General features: G+C 35.5%; 2 protein-coding genes across 2 annotated transcripts; one reads left to right on the top strand and one right to left on the bottom strand.

Moving 5' to 3' along the window:
• The first annotated feature begins 2,897 nt into the window (after window positions 1-2,897).
• On the top strand, window positions 2,898-4,467 carry LOC130949123 (putative pectate lyase 14). The gene is made up of 4 exons (XM_057877940.1): window positions 2,898-3,344; window positions 3,458-3,813; window positions 4,005-4,140; window positions 4,267-4,467. The coding sequence occupies exons 1-4, from the start codon at window positions 2,898-2,900 to the stop codon at window positions 4,465-4,467; spliced, it is 1,140 nt and encodes a 379-aa protein (XP_057733923.1).
• A 16,752-nt stretch (window positions 4,468-21,219) lies between these two features.
• Window positions 21,220-22,792, bottom strand: LOC130949122 (probable pectate lyase 8). The gene is made up of 4 exons (XM_057877939.1): window positions 22,346-22,792; window positions 21,876-22,231; window positions 21,553-21,688; window positions 21,220-21,420 (listed from the first exon to the last, which is right to left on the bottom strand). The coding sequence occupies exons 1-4, from the start codon at window positions 22,790-22,792 to the stop codon at window positions 21,220-21,222; spliced, it is 1,140 nt and encodes a 379-aa protein (XP_057733922.1).
• Between the last annotated feature and the right edge of the window lie 84 nt (window positions 22,793-22,876).

Below are 22,876 nucleotides of genomic sequence, written 5' to 3'. Positions count from 1 at the left end.
GGTTGTGCTTGCACCTCAGAGTCTTGTGGATGTCCTTGGATCTGAGGTTCTTGGGCATCCGAATCTCTTCCCATCTGTCTTAGAGTGCTGTCATCAATCTTAGCTACATTACTCAAGACGACACTTTTCTCTTGACTCAAGTCAATTCCAAGCCAGGTGAAAATCTTGGTCCATTGGCAAGCATATCCTAAACCAACACTTGATTTTCCTTTCTTCGTTTCAAGCATATGATGAACCATAAAATAAGGCCAGTTTATCTCCTTTCCAGTCACCATAGCCCAAAGCACTAGAATATCTTCGTTAAACAAGATTCCGTGATTATGTTTTCTTGGAATCAACGTGTACAAAAACAATACATCAGTATACGCTATTCATTACCCAAATCACTGCAACTTATATTACCTCTAGCATCCATATGTGGATTCTCATACTGTAGACTCTGCAAACCCACCATTCTATTATACTCACCCCATTCCTTATCTGCCGCAAGACCTCCAGTAAATTTTGCCCTATGATAAACTAAATTCCATTATTCAGCTAATTCTTCCAAAGTAACTCTATAATGTCGTGACCCTAAATCAAACTCAATCAGCGGCATTGCCTCCTCACCAGTTTCATCAGGTTCAAGAACAACATAATTTAAAGTACTATAAACAGCACTAACCAAGTGCGGGTAATAATCATCCTTAATTTGTACAAAATCAGTCAAGTGTTGTGTTTGCAAAGCATTCCAGACCAAGTTATAATGTCTACCATGAATGAACTCGGCTGTTATGTACCTGGGAGGAACAATTCCCCTTGACTTGAACTTCTCCATATAGTTGTTCAGTGTCCTTGGAGACGGCAGCCACCTTGCCATGTAATGTGATGAAGCAACCAGTCTGGCGGAAGCAGAGCTTTCTCCCTCAACCCTAGCTCTTTTGGTGTTCTTAGTTCTTGCCATTTTGGGATATTGATTTGGTGGGTTTTGTAAGGAATTGGATGAGGATTAATAATATGTATGTAGGACGGAGTGGATGTTGGTGAGATTGGAGAAGAAGAAGAGAGAAAAAAAAGAAGCTTTCTAGATTCAATGAGAGAGGAGAGAGGGGGCAGAAATGGAGTGTTATGGTGTTTTAAAACGTTATAGAAGAGTGAATACGCATGGTTTGGGTTTAATGGATAGCGAATTTCAAATTTCAATCGATTGGATTACATTACCAATCGATTGAATGCCGAAAAAAACACATTTACATCACTTTCCAATCGATTGAATTTTCAGACCAATCGATTGAATTGAAAGTTACGTACAAAATTCAATTGACTGGGTAACATAACCAATCGATTGAATAGTGAGACCTCAAGTTGCTAATACACACTTCAATCAATTGGGTAGCACACTTCAATCGATTGAATTTGGCATATCCATATTGTTTTCATAAATTCAATCGATTGGTTTACACAACCAATCGATTGAATAGTGAGACCTCAGGTTGTTTTGAAGCATTCAATCGATTGGGTAGTATAAACAATCAATTGAATTGTAAAAAACCCACATTTTAGTCATCGTTCAATCGATTGGGTAATATGACCAATCGATTGATTTATGCGAAAATCATGCTGCCTTGTAATTTTCAATCGATTGTTTTGTGATAAACTGTAATCCAATCGATTGAGTTATAATTCAATCGATTGGTTTGATAGTCCAATCGATTGGTTTTCAAGGAAACACGATTTTATGGTTCATCATGAACGTCACGGATCAAATATAATCTTTTAATCGATTGGAATAGCCAAAAAATTTATTAGGATAAATGGAAGATCTAATTCGTTATTGTTTTTGTTCTTGATTGTTAATAAACATGATAGATTTATGATAAAATAATTATTTATAAAATAAAAAATAGTTTTTATAATTAAATAAAATATATGAGGTTAATTTGTAATTAAATTTAAAAAAAAAACTATTTAGCAATTATTAAAAAATTTAAAAAAATATATTTTGTTATGAGACCATTTAATGGTCCAAATATTCTGAGACCATCGAATCCCTTGCCACGTTTGCCAAAGAACTTAGTGTGTGTAAGTGACTAAGTTAGTGATTGTTTTTAAAGATTAAAATTAAAATTGAGAGATTGAAACTTAATATTGTGTTTGTTATTTATAGATTAGAATTAAAATTTCAATTTCAAAATATAAAATTTCAATCTCTTCTATTGAAAAGGACACAGAAAATTAAAACTTTTAGAAACAAAAACTAAAATTTTAATATTTTTTTAAAAATATATTCATTTAATTTTTTAAATTTTAAATTCATCTTTTAGTCTTTATATTTATCTTAAATCAAACATAATACTTAAATATAGTTCAATCTAATACATTTTATATCAAATACAATACTAAAATTTAATTTAATCTTAATCTCTCAACCTCTATCTCTCAATCTTAATTTTTCAATCTCAATGTCATTTTTAACAGCTTAAGTGTATCGTTGAGAAAAAACTCCGCAACTCTATATCTATAATTATAAATATTATTTTCAGTCTAAACCATAGCATTATTTCCCCATATTAAATGATCAATATCGCCTATAGCTACATAGACCATTTTAATCTGCTCCCCTAATTTTCCTTATATAGTCAATTAGTCATTGCTCAAATTTAGCTAACAACGTCATATAACTTAAGATTAAGCCTAGTTCATACTATACTTAGTTGAGCTGGACCTTTCCCCAATTTCTATTCGTGGCTTTCTCGTGCATCCGACACTCCTTTGGCCATAGCTTCACACAACAACTTCAACAAACTTGAAGCAATTTCCCATCCACCGTAGCCTATATATATAATCAATTCTCAATTCTACTACGTACTACTCCAAAACCCTACATAACACATTATTCCCAACAACATACATACACCATGGCTAGTATCTTTTGGCACTTTGTTTTGCCCATTTTTCTTGCTTCCCTTTTCTCTCCAAACCCTACTTATGGTGCCAAGCAATCCAAAATAATTGGCATGAAAATGAATGTGATTGATCGGTGCTGGAGACGGGATACCCAATGGAGGAGCCACCGCACGCAACTCGCGAATTGCTCCATTGGCTATGCTGGTAAGATGATGAACAACATTGGCAGTGACCTCATCTATTATGAAGTTATAGACCCTAGTGATGACCCCATAATCCCTAAGCCTGGTACCTTGCGATATGGAGCTTCTGTGATTCAACAAAAAGTTTGGATCACATTTAAAAGTGACATGAAAATTACATTGGCAAAACCCCTTCTTATTAGTAGCTTTACCGCCATTGATGGCCGCGGCGCCAACGTCCACATTGCTCATAACGCATGCTTTATGATCTTTAAGGTAACCAAAATGAATTAATTCACATATTTATATTAGTTAAATTGATATGCATGCATGAATACTGAATTGCTAACTACTCATCACATAACAAATTGTTTGTTATTTGTTTGAAGGCGACGAACGTAATAATCCACAACGTTCGGATCCATGATTGTAAAGCACAAGCTCCGGGTTTGGTGATGGGTCCAAATGGGAAGGTGATTTCATTAGGTCAAGTTGATGGCGATGCCATTAGACTAGTCACTGCTTCAAAGATTTGGATTGATCATAATACACTTCAAGATTGTGAAGATGGTCTTCTTGATGTTACACGGGGTTCCACTGATGTCACCGTCTCCAATAACTGGTTCCGGAACCAAGATAAGGTTATGCTTCTTGGCCATGATGATGGATATATTAGAGACCAGAATATGAAAGTTACTGTTGTGTATAATCATTTTGGACCAAATTGTAACCAGCGTATGCCAAGGTAAGTACTTAATATATAAATTATTGCAAAGTTTAGGCGGCTAATAATTTTTTATTGAGAATGCTACATAATCAATAAATATTATTATTTTAAATCACTATTTAATAGTAATAATTTGGATTCATATTTATAAAAATTTATATACAAATTATACTGATAATATATTTGACGATATTAATAAATATATATAGGATCCGTCATGGATATGCACATGTAGCAAACAATCTTTATCAGGGATGGATGCAATATGCTATTGGTGGAAGCATGGGACCTAGCCTCAAAAGCCAATCTAATCTCTTTATAGCACCCGAATCTGGGAACAAGGAGGTAAATAAATTAAATAATCAGTAATGAAATTAATTAATTAACATCAATTTATTTCGATTATTGTTTTAGTAATTATATTACGTATACTCTATATATTATTTTAATTAATTATTATGTGTTGTGTAGGTGACATGGAGAAAAGGCAACAGCAAAAATGGGAACATGTGGGAATTCCATTCAGTTGGGGATGCTTTTGAAAATGGAGCTTCTTTCACGGTAACAAAAGGAGGACGTGTGCCAAAGCCAAATTATAGTGAGGAACAATATTTTAAGGTTTTTGATGCTAAATCTGTCAGATTTTTGACAAGATCCTCTGGCATACTATGATGCACAAAAAACTCTATATCTTGAATGATTACATCTACAATAATTACAAGGGATCCATCAATATAATCTTGACGCCAAGACTAGGTTTATTTTCTAGGTTTGGGTTCTCAATTTTCTTTATAAATCGAGAACTAATTTACAATCAAATAAGTACCTTATAATTTGAACGTATTATGGAAGAAATGTACATCATAGAAGAATGCACTCTATATTTATTAAGAGAGGTCTGCGGAAACTTGCCCCACTGCTAATATAATAAACTTTGTAATAATACTAGTACTAAATTAAAGCTTACTCTTAATATAAATAAGAAAGCACATATATTCTTTATTTGAAATGATGTACAATTTGTTTTTTTAATTTTATTGCTTACACGATCTTGTCTACAGTAATTATTTTGAATAATAAAAAATTACTCGATGAGTATTGACATGAAAATTTCACAATTGATCAGTAAGAGATAATAAAATATTTAGATAATTATTTAAAAACATATATATAAAAAATAATATTTAATTGTGCTGAAAATACAAAGAAGATAACTATTTTTTGTTATTTTAAATTACTATTCTTTTTTTTATAAGGTAATCAATTTATTAACAGTAACGATGAATATAAAAAATTTTGACTGTAAAGACAAAATATAGAATATAATAATAAAATAATTAACACAATAATTTAATATATAGTAAGATCAAATTTAATAACATAATAAAAATAATAAAATATTTTATTCTTTTAATATTTAATTACTTTCTAAAGAAAGTATATGAAATAATACTTGTATATAAAATATGCGGCAGTTCATTTGTATTTATGAAATACGATTTTCATAAATCTTAAGTCTGCGGTTAAAAAGGAAGACTAAGAGATAAAAACAATTAAATATTTATATTGTATTTGGTTTAAGGCGTATATAATTGAATTATGTTTTAATATTTTATTTGATTTAAGATAAATGTTAGTTGATATAGAACTTATTTAAAATAGTTATTAGCCTTTAACCTTAGTTAGTTAGTTAATTATTATATTACCATATTTAAAAGTCTGCTAGAAATATAGTTAAAAAATAATTTAGAACTAATCATAGTTAGTTAGTTGTACAAATAGTCTATGTACAGTAACACTCGTTTTTATGATTATTCACTCTAACTTTAACAAAGTAAGTCTTTTTACCTTATTTTTATTTTTTTTTGCCTCTCCTCTTATTGTTTATCATCTTCTATAATCTTTCACAATTCATGAACATTATTTTTACATGGTGCAGTGAACGTGAAAGGTTGAATCAGTGGCAAAAATCGAGCAAGGCTCAAAAGAAAGAAGAGGCATCTACTAATCCCAATTCGGTCCAATCATGACGAATAAGAAATGAATAGAAGATCCAAACGAGATCCAACTATAGAAAACACGTTTTCAATGAATGACATTCAAAGCTTTTTAAGATTAGTAAACTATATTTTAGGATTTTAGAATCTTCAAAAAAGGATGAATCAGCAAAAAAAAAAATGAACCAGCCTTAGGCAAGTGCGCAAATTGATCCGAACAGTCCTTTTTACTTCCATTCAGGTGAGAATTCTAGAATTTTCATTGTGAATGTGATATTGAACCCTTCAAAATATTATGCTTGGGCTAAAGTAATGTGTCTTGCTCTCAAATCAAAGAACAAATTAAAATTTATTGATGAAACTATTATTAACTATTTTAGAATGATATCAATTTTTTAGCATGGAAAAAATGCAATATTTATGTAGTTGCTTGGTTGAATTTGTCTCTGAATAGTGAAATTTTTTAAAGTGTAATATGAAATAAAACGGTTTGTGCTTGTGATGTGTGGAGTGATCTAAGACATATGGACACCACATTGCTGCTGGCTGCTGCCTCCTAGAGACTGAAATCTTGGACTCTTGGTAGTAGTTGGTACATTCAATGATCTGTTTGCTTTATTGCTTGGATTTGATATTTTGTTAAGTAAAATTTGATTTTATCCTATTTAGTAATAAGAATTTAATTTTGACAAAATTGTGTGAATTGTGACATTGTTTTTTGTTGCCGCTGTTTGAATAATTGAATGACTCATGTTTGTGTGTATTGACTTATAATTTAATTAGGATATTACTCTTTGTTGCTGTTGAAAACTAATTTGAATGACTTTTACAATTGGTCTTCTTATTGGAAGATGCTATAAGTTGAGAAATAATATGAGGTAATAATTTTTGAGATTCACTGCAATCAATGGATGGCTTGTTGCTTGCGCCTTGATGTCTCATGGTCATTACAGCATCATTCTTAAATTTTTTTATCATTTACATTCTTAATTTGATATTATATTATTGTGTATTTTTTTATTGTTTAGTTTATGTTTTGTATTTATAATTTTATATTGTACTTCTAAATTTATATGAAATTGTAAATTACTTTTATTAATCAATTAACTTAGATTTATACATTTATCCTTTTAGTAATGAAAAAATATTTCAAAAGAACATCATCGTTAGAGATTAGATTCCAAAACAATTTATCGACTGCTTCTAACAAAAGGAGGTTTTGAGAATTCAAAATAGAGAGCCTTATAGCAGATCTAGGACAAAAACCAAAATTTTCAAGTTATCATCTGAATGAGAGAAACAAAGTTATATGTGTATATTTACAAAAAGATCCTTGTTAACCAAGTACTCTGATTTTCTGCAAACTATTTGTGCATCTTTTTTTCAAAGATTTAATCTTAATTGGTTTGAACTACAAGAAAAGCGCTGAGTACCGTAGGATTTACCGTCGAAAAATAAAAAAATTTGACGGTAAATTAATTACCGTCAGAAACAATCAGACGGATAAACATTGCCAGTAAATATTTACCATCGGATTTTTTTAGTCCGACGGAATCTAGTTAGTATGAAAACGGATCATGTTGAATGTTACTGTTAGAAATTTTTTACAGTAACATTGACCCCACATCGTTCGTTTTCCCGCCATATTAACGACAGATTCATCCGACGATAATATCGACAGAAATGTTCTTTTTTTAATTTTTTAAAGATAATGTTACCATCGAAATATTTCGACGGAAGCGTTTTCATTTTTTGTTTAATTATCCTTTCCCGTTCATCTCTAGTGGACCCTGATAATTAGCAATTGAAATAGTGATTCAAACCTGATAAGGCAGTACGAAAAATATAAATTATAAATACCGAATGATCATAACTAAAATATCTGAAACAATACTAACTATATTACATTCACAGAACTATGTTTACATTAACTAAAATGTATATTACAAATGCACAAAGTTTCTTAAAGAAATATATATTACAGAACTATGTTTACATTAACCCTAATAAGATTTATCATCTTCCTCTGGTTCACCATCCTCTTCTTCTGATGTAGTTTCCTGATTATCATCGAACTCGCCTTCCTCTTCTTCGTCGCCATCGACCCCATCTTTTTCTTGAAGATTGTTGTCTTCTGGTGGAAGTGTGTTGGCATCTAGTCTAAGTTCAATGATGTCATCATACATAATAGCAGATCTAAGGGAGATTGACTCACTGGTATCAAGCACCATTTTTGAAGGAGTTGGGTTATCAATCTGGTAAGGTTCTTGACCCTCTCTCGTATCATCAGACTCGATGCGGTCTCTTGGCTTAGTCTTAACCACAACCACCTAACTAGACTTGCATGAACTCGGATAAGGCAAATAGTATACCTGTCGTGTATTTTGAGGTAGTATAAAAGGATCATAGTGCTTATACTTTCTAGTTACATTAACTTCAATGATATCGTAGTCCATGTACTTTCGTGTTTCTTGTCGCGAACTTAGATCATACTATTCATATTAAAACACGCACACCTTGTACGTAGTGTAACAAAAATACTGTAATTCAATTATGTTGTGCAACACACCGAAACAATCAGAATGGACACTATCGGAATCCCCACGAACCCAAACTCCAGTGTTATCTGTTTTCTTTCCAATCGACCATTATAAGGTATGAAACCGATATCTGTTAACATTGTAAATTGGGTAGCTAATGACCTTATTCATTGGTCCCCAACTAAGTGCAACTAGTTCTAAATCTATTGTGTCAGTTAGTTACTCGCTGACGTATTCTCGGAACCAACATAAAAAATTATTCAATGAGGCCTCCAGATTTATCTCTCGAAATAACCTATATGATAGAATAGGACAACGAAGTTTTAATTAGATTAGGAAGCTACTATGTTACTGATTACAATATTTACGAAGACTAAAAAAACTCACATGAGGTATGATGAACACAGTTAAGCAACACATGCAGATGTGCGGTGTCGATCTCCTTCTGCTCTAATCAGTAGTCATTGCTCGCACCTATTGCAGCTCCTTTCGACAAAAATATTGAGTATATTATTTCACTTGACGAGGATTCTTCCTTCTCATCGTTCCTTGCAACCCTTGTTCTACGTGACTCAACATGAGACTAAAAATAGGAGCGAAATGCAGAATTTTTCTTAAACAGGAATGTTTTGGAAATGCTACCCTTAATCTAAGTTCTATTCTTTACAGTGCGCTTGAATGACCCAACCATCCTCTCAAATTGGTACATCCATCGAAATTGGACCGTGATGAGCGGATAATTTGTACGCTTTTTGGCATTGTTTTTAGTATGTTTTTAGTAGGATTTAGTTAGTTTTTAGTATATTTTTATTAGTTTTTAGTTAAAATTCACTTTTCTGGACTTTACTATGAGTTTGTGTGTTTTTCTGTGATTTCAGGTATTTTCTGGCTGAAATTGAGGGACCTGAGCAAAAATCTGATTCAGAGACTGAAAAGGACTGCAGATGCTGTTGGATTCTGACCTCCCTGCACTCAAAGTGGATTTTCTGGAGCTACAGAAGCCCAATTGGCGCGCTCTCAACGGCGTTGGAAAGTAGACATTCTGGGCTTTCCAGAAATATATGATAGTCCATACTTTGCTCAAGATTTGATGGCCCAAACCGGCGTTCAAAGTCACCTTCAGAATTCCCAGTGTTAAACGCCGGAACTGGCACCAAAGTGGGAGTTAAACGCCAAAACTAGCACAAAAGCTGACGTTTAACTCCAAGAAGAGTCTCTACACGAAAATGCTTCATTGCTCAGCCCAATCACACACCAAGTGGGCCCGGAAGTGGATTTTTATGTCATTTACTCATCTTTGTAATTCTTAAGCTGCTAGTTCCCTATAAATAGGACCTTTTACTATTGTATTTTCATCTTCGGACATCTAGTTCTTAGATCAGATCTTGGTTCTTCTGGTTCCCTCTTTGGGGCCGAAGCCAATGATCACTCTTGTTCTTATGTATTTTCAACGGTGGAGTTTCTACACACCATAGATTAAGGTGTGGAGCTCTGTTGTACCTCGATTATTAATGCAATTACTATTGTTCTTCTATTTAATTCAGCTTGTTCTTGTTCCAAGATATCACTTGTTCTTCAACTTGATGAATGTGATGATCCGTGACACTCATAATCATTCTCACCTATGAACATGTGACTGACAACCACCTCCGTTCTACCTTAGATTGGGTGGATATCTCTTGGATTCCTGATACACGACACATGGTTGTTGCTCGCCTGACAAACGAGCGCTCGCCTGACAACCGAGCCATCCATTCCGTGAGATCAGAGTCTTCGTGGTATAAGCTAGAACTGATGGCGGCATTCAAGAGAATCCGGAAGGTCTAAATCTTGTCTATGGTATTCTGAGTAGGATTCAATGATTGAATGACTGTGACGAGCTTCAAACTCGCGATTGTGGGGCGTTAGTGACAAACGCAAAAGAATCACTGGATTCTATTCCGACATGATCGAGAACCGACAGCTGGATAGCCGTGCCGTGACAGGGTGCGTTGAACATTTCCACTGAGAGGATGGGAGGTAGCCACTGACAACGGTGAAACCCTTGCATACAGCTTCCCATGGAAAGGAGTAAGAAGGATTGGATGAAGACAGTAGGAAAGCAGAGAGACGGAAGGGACAAAGCATCTCCATTCGCTTATCTGAAGTTCTCACCAATGAATTGCATAAGTATCTCTATCTTTATCTTTATGTTTTATTCATCATCTATACCCATTTGAGTCTGCCTGACTGAGATTTACAAGGTGACCATAGCTTGCTTCATACCAACAATCTCTGTGGGATCGACCCTTACTCGCGTAAGGTTTATTACTTGGACGACCCAGTACACTTGCTGGTTAGTTGTGCGAAGTTGTGATAAAGAGTTGAGATTGCAATGAGCGTACCATGTTGATGGCGCCATTGATGATCACAATTTCGTGCACCAAGTTTTTGGCGCCGTTGCCGGGGATTGTTGAGTTTGGACAACTGACGGTTCATCTTGTTGCTTAGATTAGGTATTTTTTTCAGAGTTCTTAAGAATGAATTCTAGTGTTTCAAGGTGATGTTCTTATCATCACCAAAGCTGATTGATTCTCATCAATTTAGCTCTTGAATGTAATGTCCTGCTGAAGCTTGGCTATCCATGTCTAATTTCTTTAGACTAAAGCTTTAGACTAACATTGCATGATTCCTGGAATTCTCATTAAGAATTTTGATACCTTTATTTTCTTTTCCACTTAATTTTCGAAAAATCCAAAAAAAATTACAAAATCATAAAAACCAAAAAAATATGTTATGTTTCTTACTGAGGCACTGGTCTCATTTTAAGTTTGGTGTCTTGCATGCATTGTTTATTTGATCTTGGTTCTATTTTCAAGTCAATAATACAGAGAACTGAAGATTCAATACATGCAGCAGAGGAATTACACAAAAAAAGCTGGGCGTTCAAAACGCCCAGTGAAGAAAGGAAAACTGGCGTTTAAACGCCAGCCAGGATACCTGGTTGGGCGTTTAACGCCCAAAAGGGTAGTGCATTGGGCGTTAAACGCCAGAATGTGCACCATTCTGGGCGTTTAACGCCAGGATGGCACAAGAGGGAAGATTTTGTTTTTAATGCAATTTTTTTTCAAGTTTTCAAAGTTTTTCAAAATCAAATCTTTTTCAAATCAAATCTTTTCAATCAAATCTTTTTCAAAATCAATTTCTTTCCTTTTTCAAAGATACTTGCTAATAATTAATGATTTGATTCAACATTTCAAGTATGTTGCCTTTTCTGTTGAGAAAGGTTTAATGTTTGAATCATATCTTTTCTTGTTAGCCAAGTCATTAATTTTTTAAAATCAAATCTTTTTAAACATTGTTTTTCAAATCATATCTTTTTAATCACATCTTTTTCAAAATAGTTTTCAATCATATCTTTTTGATTTCTGATTTCAAAATCTTTTTCAAAAATCACTTGATTTCTTTTCCACTTTTGGTTTTCGAAAATCAATTAATGTTTTTCAAAATGTTTTACTTATATTTTCGAAAATTTCTTCCCCTCTTCTCACATCCTTCTATTTATGGAGTACCACTCCTCCTCAATGCACAATTTGAACTCTATCTGACTAAGTTCGAATTCTTCTCCCTCTTCCTTCTATTTTTCTTTTCCTCTGACACCTCAAGGAATCTCTATACTGTGACATAGAGGATTCCGTCTTTTCTTGTTCTCTTCTCTTTCATATGAGCAGGAGCAAAGACAAAAGCATTCTTGTTGAGGCTGATCCTGAACCTGAAAGGACCTTGAAGCGAAAGCTAAGAGAAGCTAAGGCACAACTCTTTGTAGAGGACCTAACAGAAATCTTCAAAGAAGAAGAACCCATGGCGGCCGAAAACAACAAATGCCAACAATGCAAGGAAGGTGCTGGGTGACTTTACTCCACCTACTCCCGACTTCTATGGGAGAAGCATCTCTATCCCTGCCATTGGAGCAAACAACTTTGAGCTTAAGCCTCAATTAGTTTCTCTAATGCAACAAAATTGCAAGTTCCATGGACTTCCATTGGAAGATCCTCATCAGTTTTTAGCTGAGTTCTTACAAATCTGTGACACTGTCAAGACTAATGGAGTCAACCCTGAGGTCTATAGACTTATGCTATTCCCTTTTGCTGTAAGAGACAGAGCTAGGATATGGTTGGATTCACAACCTAAAGAAAGCCTGAACTCTTGGGAAAAGCTAGTCAATGCCTTCTTGGCAAAGTTCTTTCCACCTCAAAAATTGAGTAAGCTTAGAGTGGAAGTCCAAACCTTCAGACAGAAGGAAGGTGAATCCCTCTATGAAGCTTGGAAAAGATACAAACAATTGATCAGAAAGTGTCCCTTTGACATGCTTTCTGAATGGAGCATCATAGGTATTTTCTATGATGGTCTGTCTGAACTGTCCAAGATGTCTTTGGATAGCTCTGCTGGAGGATCTCTTCATCTGAAGAAGACGCCTACAGAAGCTCAAGAACTAATTAAAATGGTTGCAAATAACCAATTCATGTACACTTCTGAAAGGAATCCTGTGAACAATGGGACAAATCAGAAGAAAGGAGTTCTTGAGATTGATACTATGAATGCCATATTGGCTCAGAACAAAATATTGACTCAGCAAGTCAATTTGATTTCTCAAAGTCTGTCTGGAATGCAAAATGCACCAAGTAGTACTAAGGATGCTTCATCTGAAGAAGAAGCTTATGATCCTGAGAACCCTTCAATGGAAGAGGTGAATTACATGGGAGAACCCTATGGAAACACCTATAATTCTTCATGGAGAAATCATCCAAATTTCTCATGGAAGGATCAACAGAAACCTCAACAAGGTTTCAATAACAATAATGGTGGACGAAATAGGTTTAGCAATGGCAAGCCTTTTCCATCATCTTCTCAGCAACAGACAGAGAGTTCTAAGCAGAGCCACTCTGACTTAGCAACCATGGTCTCTGATCTGATCAAAACCACTCAAAGTTTCATGACTGAAACAAGGTCCTCCATTAGAAATTTGGAGGCACAAGTGGGACAGCTGAGCAAGAAAATTACTGAACTCCCTCCTAGTACTCTTCCAAGCAATACAGAAGAAAATCCAAAAGGAGAATGCAAGGCCATCAACATGGCCGAATTTGGAGAAGAGGAAGAGGCAGTGAACGCCACTGAGGAAGACCTCAATGGACGTCTACTGGCCTCCAATGAGTTCCCTAATGAGGAACCATGGGAATCTGAGGCTCACACTGAGACCATAGAGGTTCCATTGGATTTACTTCTGCCATTCATGAGCTCTGATGAGTATTCCTCCTCTGAAGAGGATGAGTATGTCACTGAAGAGCAAGTTGCTAAATACCTTGGAGCAATCATGAAGCTAAATGACAAGTTATTTGGTAATGAGACTTGGGAGAACGAACCTCCTTTGCTCACCAAAGAACTGGATGACTTGTCTAGGCAGAAATTACCTCAAAAGAAACAAGATCCTGGGAAGTTCTCAATACATTGTACCATAGGCACCATGACCTTCAAGAAGGCTCTGTGTGACTTAGGATCAAGTATAAACCTCATGCCTCTCTCTGTAATGGAGAAGCTAGGGATCTTTGAGGTACAAGCTGCAAGTATCTCACTAGAGATGGCAGACAATTCAAAGAAACAAGCTTATGGACTTGTAGAAGATGTTCTGGTAAAGGTTGAAGACCATTACATCCCTGCTAATTTCATAGTCCTAGAAACTGGGAGGAGCATGGATGAATCTATCATTCTTGGCAGACCCTTCCTAGCCACAGCAAAGGCTGTGATTGATGTTGACAGAGGAGAATTGATCATTCAAGTGAATGAAGAATCCTTTGTGTTTAAGGCTCAAGGATATCCCTCTATCACCATGGAGAGGAAGCATGAAGAGCTTCTCTCAAAACAGAGTCAAACAGAGCCCCCACAGTCAAACTTTAAGTTTGGTGTTGGGAGGCCACAACCAAATTCTAAGTTTGGTGTTGAACCCCCACACTCAAACTCTAAGTTTGGTGTTGGGAGGTTCCAACATTGCTCTGAGTATCTGTGAGGCTCATGAGAGCCCTCTGTCAAGCTACTGACATTAAAGAAGCGCTTGTTGGGAGGTAACCCAATGTTATATTTTTTCTATTTTCCTTTGTTATTTTATGTTTTCTGTAGGTTGATGATCATGAGAAGCCACAAAATCAATTGAAAAAGCAAAAACAGAATGAAAAACAGAAAGAAAAACAGCACACCCTGGAGGAAGATCCTGCTGGCGTTTAAACGCCAGTAAGGGTAGCAGTTGGGTGTTTAACGCCCAGTCTGGCACCATTCTGGGCGTTTAACGCCAGAAAAGGGCACCAGACTGGCGTTAAACGCCAAAAAAGGGCAAGCACTTGGCGTTAAACGCCAGAAATGGGCACCAGCCCGGCGTTTAATGCCAGAATTGGCTCAGAATGCATTTTTGCACGCCATTTGGTGCAGGGATGACTTTTCCTTGACACCTCAGGATCTGTGGACCCCACAGGATCCCCACCAACCCCACCACCCTCTTTCTTCTTCACCCATTCACCAATCACCTCAATACCTCTTCCCCAAAAACCCTTCACCTATCAAATCCCATCTTTCTCTTCACCACTCACATCCATCCTTCATAAAACCCCACCTACCTCACCATTCAAATTCAAACCACTTCCCCTCCCAAACCCACCCATAATGGCCGAACCCTACCCCTCTCTCCACCCCTATATAAACCCATCTTCACTCCCTCATTTTCACACACCCTAAACACCACTTCTCCCCTTTTAGCCGAACCATAAGCCATCTCCATCTCCTCTATTTCTCCTTCTTCTACTCTTTCCTTTCTTCTTTTGCTCGAGGATGAGCAAATCTTTTAAGTTTGGTGTGGTAAAAGCATTGCTTTTTGTTTTTCCATAACCATTTATGGCATCCAAGGCCGGAGAAACCTCTAGAAAGAGGAAAGGGAAGGCAAAAGCTTCCACCTCCGAGTCATGGGAGATGGAGAGATTCATCTCAAGGGTACATCAAGACCACTTCTATGAAGTTGTGGCCTTGAAGAAGGTGATCCCCGAGGTCCCTTTCAAACTCAAAAAGAGTGAATATCCGGAGATCCGACATGAGATTCGAAGAAGAGGTTGGGAAGTTCTTACCAACCCTATTCAACAAGTCGGAATCTTAATGGTTCAAGAGTTCTATGCCAATGCATGGATCACCAAGAACCATGATCAAAGTGTGAACCCGGACCCAAAGAATTGGCTTACAATGGTTCGGGGGAAATACTTAGATTTTAGTCCGGAAAATGTGAGGTTGGCATTCAACTTGCCCATGATGCAAGGAGATGAACATCCTTACACTAGAAGGGTCAACTTTGATCAAAGGTTGGACCAAGTCCTCACTGACATTTATGAAGAGGGCGCCCAATGGAAGAGAGATTCAAGAGGGAAGCCGGTTCAATTGAGAAGGCATGACCTCAAGCCCGTGGCTAGGGGATGGTTGGAGTTTATCCAACGCTCAATCATTCCCACTAGCAACCGGTCCGAAGTTACTCTAGACCGGGCCATCATGATCCATAGTATCATGATTGGAGAAGAAGTAGAAGTTCATGAGGTTATAGCCCAAGAACTTTATAAGGTGGCGGACAAGTCCTCTACCTTGGCAAGGTTAGCCTTTCCTCATCTCATTTGTCACCTCTGTTATTCAGTAGGAGTTGACATAGAAGGAGACATCCTCATTGATGAGGACAAGCCCATCACTAAGAAAAGGATGGAGCAAACAAGAGACCCCTCTCATCATGAAATCCCTGAGATACCTCAAGGAATGCACCTTCCTCCACAAAACTATTGGGAGCAAATCAACACCTCCCTAGGAGAATTGAGTTCCAACATGGGACAACTAAGGGTGGAGCACCAAGAACATTTCATCCTCCTCCATGAAATTAGAGAAGATCAAAGAATCATGAGAGAGGAGCAGCAAAGACAAGGAAGAGACATTGAGGAGCTCAAGCACTCCATAAGACCTTCAAGAGGAAGAACAAGCCGTCACTAAGGTGGACCCGTTCTTTAATCTCCTTGTCCTTCATTTCCCTGTTTTTCGAATTTCTATGCTTATGTTTATCTATGTTTGTGTCTTATGATCATTAGTGTCTATGCCTTAAAGTTATGAATGTCCTATGAATCCATCACCTTTCTTAAGAAAAATGTTCTTAATTGAAAAAGAGAAGAATTGCATGGATTTCAGATTTTATAACAGATTAATTATTTTGATGTGGTGGCAATACTTTTGTTTTCTGAATGTATGCTTAAACAGTGCATATGTCTTTTGAATTTGTGGTTCATGAATGTTAAAGTTGTTGGCTCTTGAAAGAATGATGAAAAAGGAGACATGTTACTGAGGATCTGAAAAATCATAAAAATGATTCTTGAAGCAAGAAAAAGCAGTGAATACAAAAAAAAAAGAAGGGAGAAAGAGAAAAAGAAAGAAAAAGAAAGAAATAAAGTTGTGATCCAAGGCAAAAAGAGTGTGCTTAAGAACCCTGGACACCTCTAATTGGGGACTCTAGCAAAGCTGAGTCACAATCTGAAAAGGTTCACCCAATTATGTGTCTGTGGCATGTATGTATCCGGTGGTAATACTGGAAGACAGAGTGCTTTGGGCCACGACCAAGACTCATAAAGTAGCCGTGTTCAAGAATCATCATACTTAACTAGGAGAATCAATAACACTATCTGGATTCTGAGTTCCTAAAGAAGCCAATCATTATGAATTTCAAAGGATAAAGTGAGATGCCAAAACTGTTCAGAGGCAAAAAGCTAAAAGCCCCGCTCATCTAATTAATACTGATCTTCATAGATGTTTTTGGAGTTCATTGCATATTCTCTTCTTTTTATCTTATTTGATTTTCAGTTGCTTGGGGACAAGCAACAATTTAAGTTTGGTGTTGTGATGAACGGATAATTTGTACGCTTTTTGGCATTGTTTTTAGTATGTTTTTAGTAGGATTTAGTTAGTTTTTAGTATATTTTTATTAGTTTTTAGTTAAAATTCACTTTTCTGGACTTTACTATGAGTTTGTGTGTTTTTCTGTGATTTCAGGTATTTTCTGGCTGAAATTGAGGGACCTGAGCAAAAATCTGATTCAGAGACTGAAAAGGACTGCAGATGCTGTTGGATTCTGACCTCCCTGCACTCGAAGTGGATTTTCTGGAGCTACAGAAGCCCAATTGGCGCGCTCTTAACGGCGTTGGAAAGTAGACATTCTGGGCTTTCCAGAAATATATGATAGTCCATACTTTGCTCAAGATTTGATGGCCCAAACCGGCGTTCAAAGTCACCTTCAGAATTCCCAGCGTTAAACGCCGGAACTGGCACCAAAGTGGGAGTTAAACGCCCAAACTAGCACAAAAGCTGGCGTTTAACTCCAAGAAGAGTCTCTACACGAAAATGCTTCATTGCTCAGCCCAAGCACACACCAAGTGGGCCCGGAAGTGGATTTTTATGTCATTTACTCATCTTTGTAATTCTTAAGCTACTAGTTCCCTATAAATAGGACCTTTTACTATTGTATTTTCATCTTCGGACATCTAGTTCTTAGATCAGATCTTGGTTCTTCTGGTTCCCTCTTTGGGGCCGAAGCCAATGATCACTCTTGTTCTTATGTATTTTCAACGGTGGAGTTTCTACACACCATAGATTAAGGTGTGGAGCTCTGCTGTACCTCGAGTATTAATGCAATTACTATTGTTCTTCTATTCAATTCAGCTTGTTCTTGTTCCAAGATATCACTTGTTCTTCAACTTGATGAATGTGATGATCCGTGACACTCATCATCATTCTCACCTATGAACGTGTGACTGACAACCACCTCCGTTCTACCTTAGATTGGGTGGATATCTCTTGGATTCCTGATACACGACGCATGGTTGTTGCTCGCCTGACAACCGAGCCATCCATTCCGTGAGATCAGAGTCTTCGTGGTATAAGCTAGAACTGATGGCGGCATTCAAGAGAATCCGGAAGGTCTAAATCTTGTCTGTGGTATTCTGAGTAGGATTCAATGATTGAATGACTGTGACGAGCTTCAAACTCGCGATTGTGAGGCGTTAGTGACAGACGCAAAAGAATCACTGGATTCTATTCCGACATGATCGAGAACCGACAGCTGGATAGCCATGCCGTGACAGGGTGCGTTGAACATTTCCACTGAGAGGATGGGAGGTAGCCACTGACAACGGTGAAACCCTTGCATACAGCTTGCCATGGAAAAGAGTAAGAAGGATTGGATGAAGACAGTAGGAAAGCAGAGAGACGGAAGGGACAAAGCATCTCCATTCGCTTATCTGAAGTTCTCACCAATGAATTGCATAAGTATCTCTATCTTTATCTTTATGTTTTATTCATCATCTATACCCATTTGAGTCTGCCTGACTGAGATTTACAAGGTGACCATAGCTTGCTTCATACCAACAATCTCTGTGGGATCGACCCTTACTCGCGTAAGGTTTATTACTTGGATGACCCAGTACACTTGCTGGTTAGTTGTGCGAAGTTGTGATAAAGAGTTGAGATTGCAATGAGCGTACCATGTTGATGGCGCCATTGATGATCACAATTTCGTGCACCAGACCGGCCAACATAGTATTGCTTCGTATGGTAGGTGGACTGTTAAATGTTCTATAACGTCAAAGAAGATGGAGGGAATATCCTCTCTAACTTATAAAGTATGACAAAAATGTTCTTGTCCATGACTGTGAGGCCAATAATGCTAAGTTTCGTAGCACAAAACTTCCTATAAATTCACTTATTTTTGTGAGGGGTTTTCAGATGTTGGTTGGAAGTTCTCTGAACGCGATCGGAAGCAAAGACTCTATAAATACATGATAATCATAACCCTTCAACTCAGCAAGCTTACCTTGTGACACATTTGTACACTTGCCCAAGTTAGAGGCGTAACCATAAGAAAATATTAATTCTCTAATCCACTTACAAATATTTTGTCTCTACTCCGATCCTTCATTAGAAAGAGCACCGCCTTTGGTTTAGCCCACTGCCTGTTATCACTCTTTAAATTCAGATCTGACCCCCTGCAAATGTCCATCAAGTCTAACCTAACTTTATCGTTGTCCTTTGTTCGCTCATCGTCCATTACTATGTACATGATGTTATCAAACACATTTTTTTTCAATGTGCATCATATCAAGACAATGTTGAATCAAGTTGTCTTTCTAATAAGGTAACTCCCAAAATATATTCTGTTTAGTCTAATTATGCTCTCTGCCATATCTTGGAGGTCGTAGACCTGCTCTGTTATCGACGATCCGTGAGATTCTTCTGACATGCTGCCAAACTTGCCTACCAAACAATTTCACAGGTGCCTCTTCTTGTTCAATTTTATTCTTTTTCAACGAGTCTTTATTGCACCAAAACAGATGATCTATATCGAGAAATCTTTGATGACAATCAAATAGATTATATATGTATTTGTGACATAAAAAAGAATAAGACGCAAAATTCAAAATATCACAAATTTACATCATTTTTGAGTTGAGATATTCTATTAAATAGTTGATAGACAACTCCAAAAATTCAATAATTGTTTTACAAATGCGAATATTGAATTGCTTCTTTGTATAACTTATCTGAATCTAAGACATTTATTTTTTATATTTGATAAAGAGATGGATTCAATTAGCTCAATTTTCTCTATTATTAGAATTTTCTTCCACTTTATTAGTACTTCAAAAAAAATTTTTTAGAATGAATGATCACAAAAATGAATGTTACTGTATAGAGATTAGCTATTTGTAGAACTAATTAACTATGATTAGTTCTAAACTAGTTTCTAACTATAGTTCTAGTATATTTCTAACCATGGTAATATAATAATTAACTAACCAACTAAGGTTAGAAGCTAATGACTATTATAAATAATTCTATATAAATTAACTTTTATTTTTAACTAAATAAAATATTAAAATATAATTTAATTATGTATACCTTAAACTAAACACAAAGATTCAATTTAATTTTTATCTCTTAATTTTCTAAATACAATCTTAAGATATAAAAAAAAAACATATTTCATAAATACAAATGAACTGCGACATATTTTATATATAAGTATTATTTCGTGTACTTTCTTTAAAAAATAATTAAATATTAAAAGAATAAAATATTTTGTTATTTTTATTATATTATTAAATTTGATCTTACTATATATTAAATTATTGTGTAAATTATTTTATTATTATATTCTATATTTTGCCTTTACAGTCAAAATTTTTTATATCCGTCGTTACTGTTAATAAATTGATTAGCTTATAAAAAAATATTAATTTAAAATAACAAAAAATAGTTATCTTCTTTGTATTTTCAGTACAATTAAATATTATTATATATATATGTTTTTAAATAATTATCTAAATATTTTATTATCTCTTACTGATCAATTGTGAAATTTGCATGTCAATATTCATCGAGTAATTTTTTATTATTCAAAATAATTACTGTAGGCAAGATCGTGTAAGCAATAAAATTAAAAAAAAAAAACAAATTGTACATCATTTCAAATAAAGAATATATGTGCTTTCTTATTTATATTAAGAGTAAGCTTTAATTTAGTACTAGTATTATTACAAAGTTTATTATATTAGCAGTGGGGCAAGTTTCCGCAGACCTCTCTTAATAAATATTGAGTGCATTCTTCTATGATGTACATTTCTTCCATAATACGTTCAAATTATAAGGTACTTATTTAATTGTAAATTAGTTCTCGATTTATAAAGAAAATTGAGAACCCAAATCTAGAAAATAAACCTAGTATTGGCGTCAAGATTATATTGATGGATCCCTTGTAATTATTGTAGATGTAATCATTCAAGATAAGAGTTTTTTGTGCATCATAGTACGCCAGAAGATCTTGTCAAAAATCTGATAGATTTAGCATCAAGAACCTTAAAATATTGTTCCTCACTATAATTTGGCTTTGGCACACGTCCTCCTTTTGTTACCGTGAAAGAAGCTCCATTTTCAAAAGCATCCCCTACTGAATGGAATTCCCACATGTTCCCATTTTCGCTATTGCCTTTTCTCCATGTCACCTACGCAACACATAATAATTAATTAAAATAATATATAGTATACATAATATAATTACTAAAACAATGATCAAAATAAATTCATCTTAATTAATTAATTAATTAATTTCATTACTGATTATTCAGTTTATTTACCTCTTTGCTCCCAGATTCGGGTGCTATAAAGAGATTAGATTGGCTTTTGAGGCTAGGTCCCATGCTTCCACCAATAGCATATTGCATCCATCCCTGATAAAGATTGTTTGCTACATGTGCATATCCATGACGGATCCTATATATATTTATTAATATCGTCAAATATATTATCAGTATAATTTGTATATAAATTTTTATAAATATAAGTCCAAATTATTACTATTAAATAGTGATTTAAAATAATAATATTTACTGATTTTGTAGCATTCTCAATAAAAAATTATTAGTCGCCTAAACTTTGCAATAATTTATTATGTAGTTACCTTGGCATACGCTGGTTACAATTTGGTCCAAAATGATTGTACACAACAGTAACTTTCATATTCTGGTCTCTAATATATCCATCATCATGCCCAAGAAGCATAACCTTATCTTGGTTCCGGAACCAGTTATTGGAGACGGTGACATCAGTGGAACCCCGTGTAACATCAAGAAGACCATCTTCGCAATCTTGAAGTGTATTATGGTCAATCCAAATCTTTGAAGCAGTGACTAGTCTAATGGCATCGCCATCAACTTGACCCAATGAAATCACCTTACCATTTGGACCCATCACCAAACCTGGAGCTTGTGCTTTACAATCATGGATCCGAACGTTGTGGATTATTACGTTCGTCGCCTTCAAACAAATAACAAACAATTTGTTATCTGAGTATGTAGTTAGCAATTCAGTATTCATGCATGCATATCAATTTAACTAATATAAATATGTGAATTAACTCATTTTGGTTACCTTAAAGATCATAAAGCATGCGTTATGAGCAATGTGGACGTTGGCGCCGCGGCCATCAATGGCGGTAAAGCTACTAATGAGAAGGGGTTTTGCCAATGTAATTTTCATGTCTCTTTTAAATGTGATCCAAACTTTTTGTTGAATCACAGAAGCTCCATATCGCAAGGTACCAGGCTTAGGGTTTATGGGGTCATCACTAGGATCTATAACTTCATAATAGATGAGGTCACTGCCAATGTTGTTCATCATCTTGCCAGCATAGCCAATGGAACAGTTTGTGAGTTGCGCGCGGTGGATCCTCCATTGGGGATCCCGTCTCCAACACCGATCAATCACATTCATTTTCATGCCAATTATTTTGGATTGCTTGGCACCATAAGTAGGGTTTGGAGAGAAAAGGGTAGCAAGAAAAATGGGCAAAACAAAGTGCCAAAAGATACTAGCCATGGTGTATGTATGTTTTTGGGAATAATGTGTTATGTAGGATTTTGGAGTAGTACGTAGTAGAATTGAGAATTGATTATATATATA

This window comes from Arachis stenosperma, chromosome 9 (genome assembly GCF_014773155.1).
Source record: "Arachis stenosperma cultivar V10309 chromosome 9, arast.V10309.gnm1.PFL2, whole genome shotgun sequence".
In the NCBI taxonomy this organism is placed as follows: domain Eukaryota; kingdom Viridiplantae; phylum Streptophyta; class Magnoliopsida; order Fabales; family Fabaceae; genus Arachis; species Arachis stenosperma.
This window is presented reverse-complemented; position numbering and strand designations above follow the sequence as displayed.

Bases quoted from the DNA above. Each gene is read 5' to 3' on its own strand.
- LOC130949123 (XM_057877940.1), top strand. From the start codon at position 2,898: ATGGCTAGTATCTTTTGGCACTTTGTTTTGCCCATTTTTCTTGCTTCC. The intron at 3,345-3,457 runs GTAACCAAAATG...ATTTGTTTGAAG, and splicing joins CATGCTTTATGATCTTTAAG to GCGACGAACGTAATAATCCA. The intron at 3,814-4,004 runs GTAAGTACTTAA...AAATATATATAG, and splicing joins TGTAACCAGCGTATGCCAAG to GATCCGTCATGGATATGCAC.
- LOC130949122 (XM_057877939.1), bottom strand. From the start codon at position 22,792: ATGGCTAGTATCTTTTGGCACTTTGTTTTGCCCATTTTTCTTGCTACC. The intron at 22,232-22,345 runs GTAACCAAAATG...ATTTGTTTGAAG, and splicing joins CATGCTTTATGATCTTTAAG to GCGACGAACGTAATAATCCA. The intron at 21,689-21,875 runs GTAACTACATAA...AAATATATATAG, and splicing joins TGTAACCAGCGTATGCCAAG to GATCCGTCATGGATATGCAC.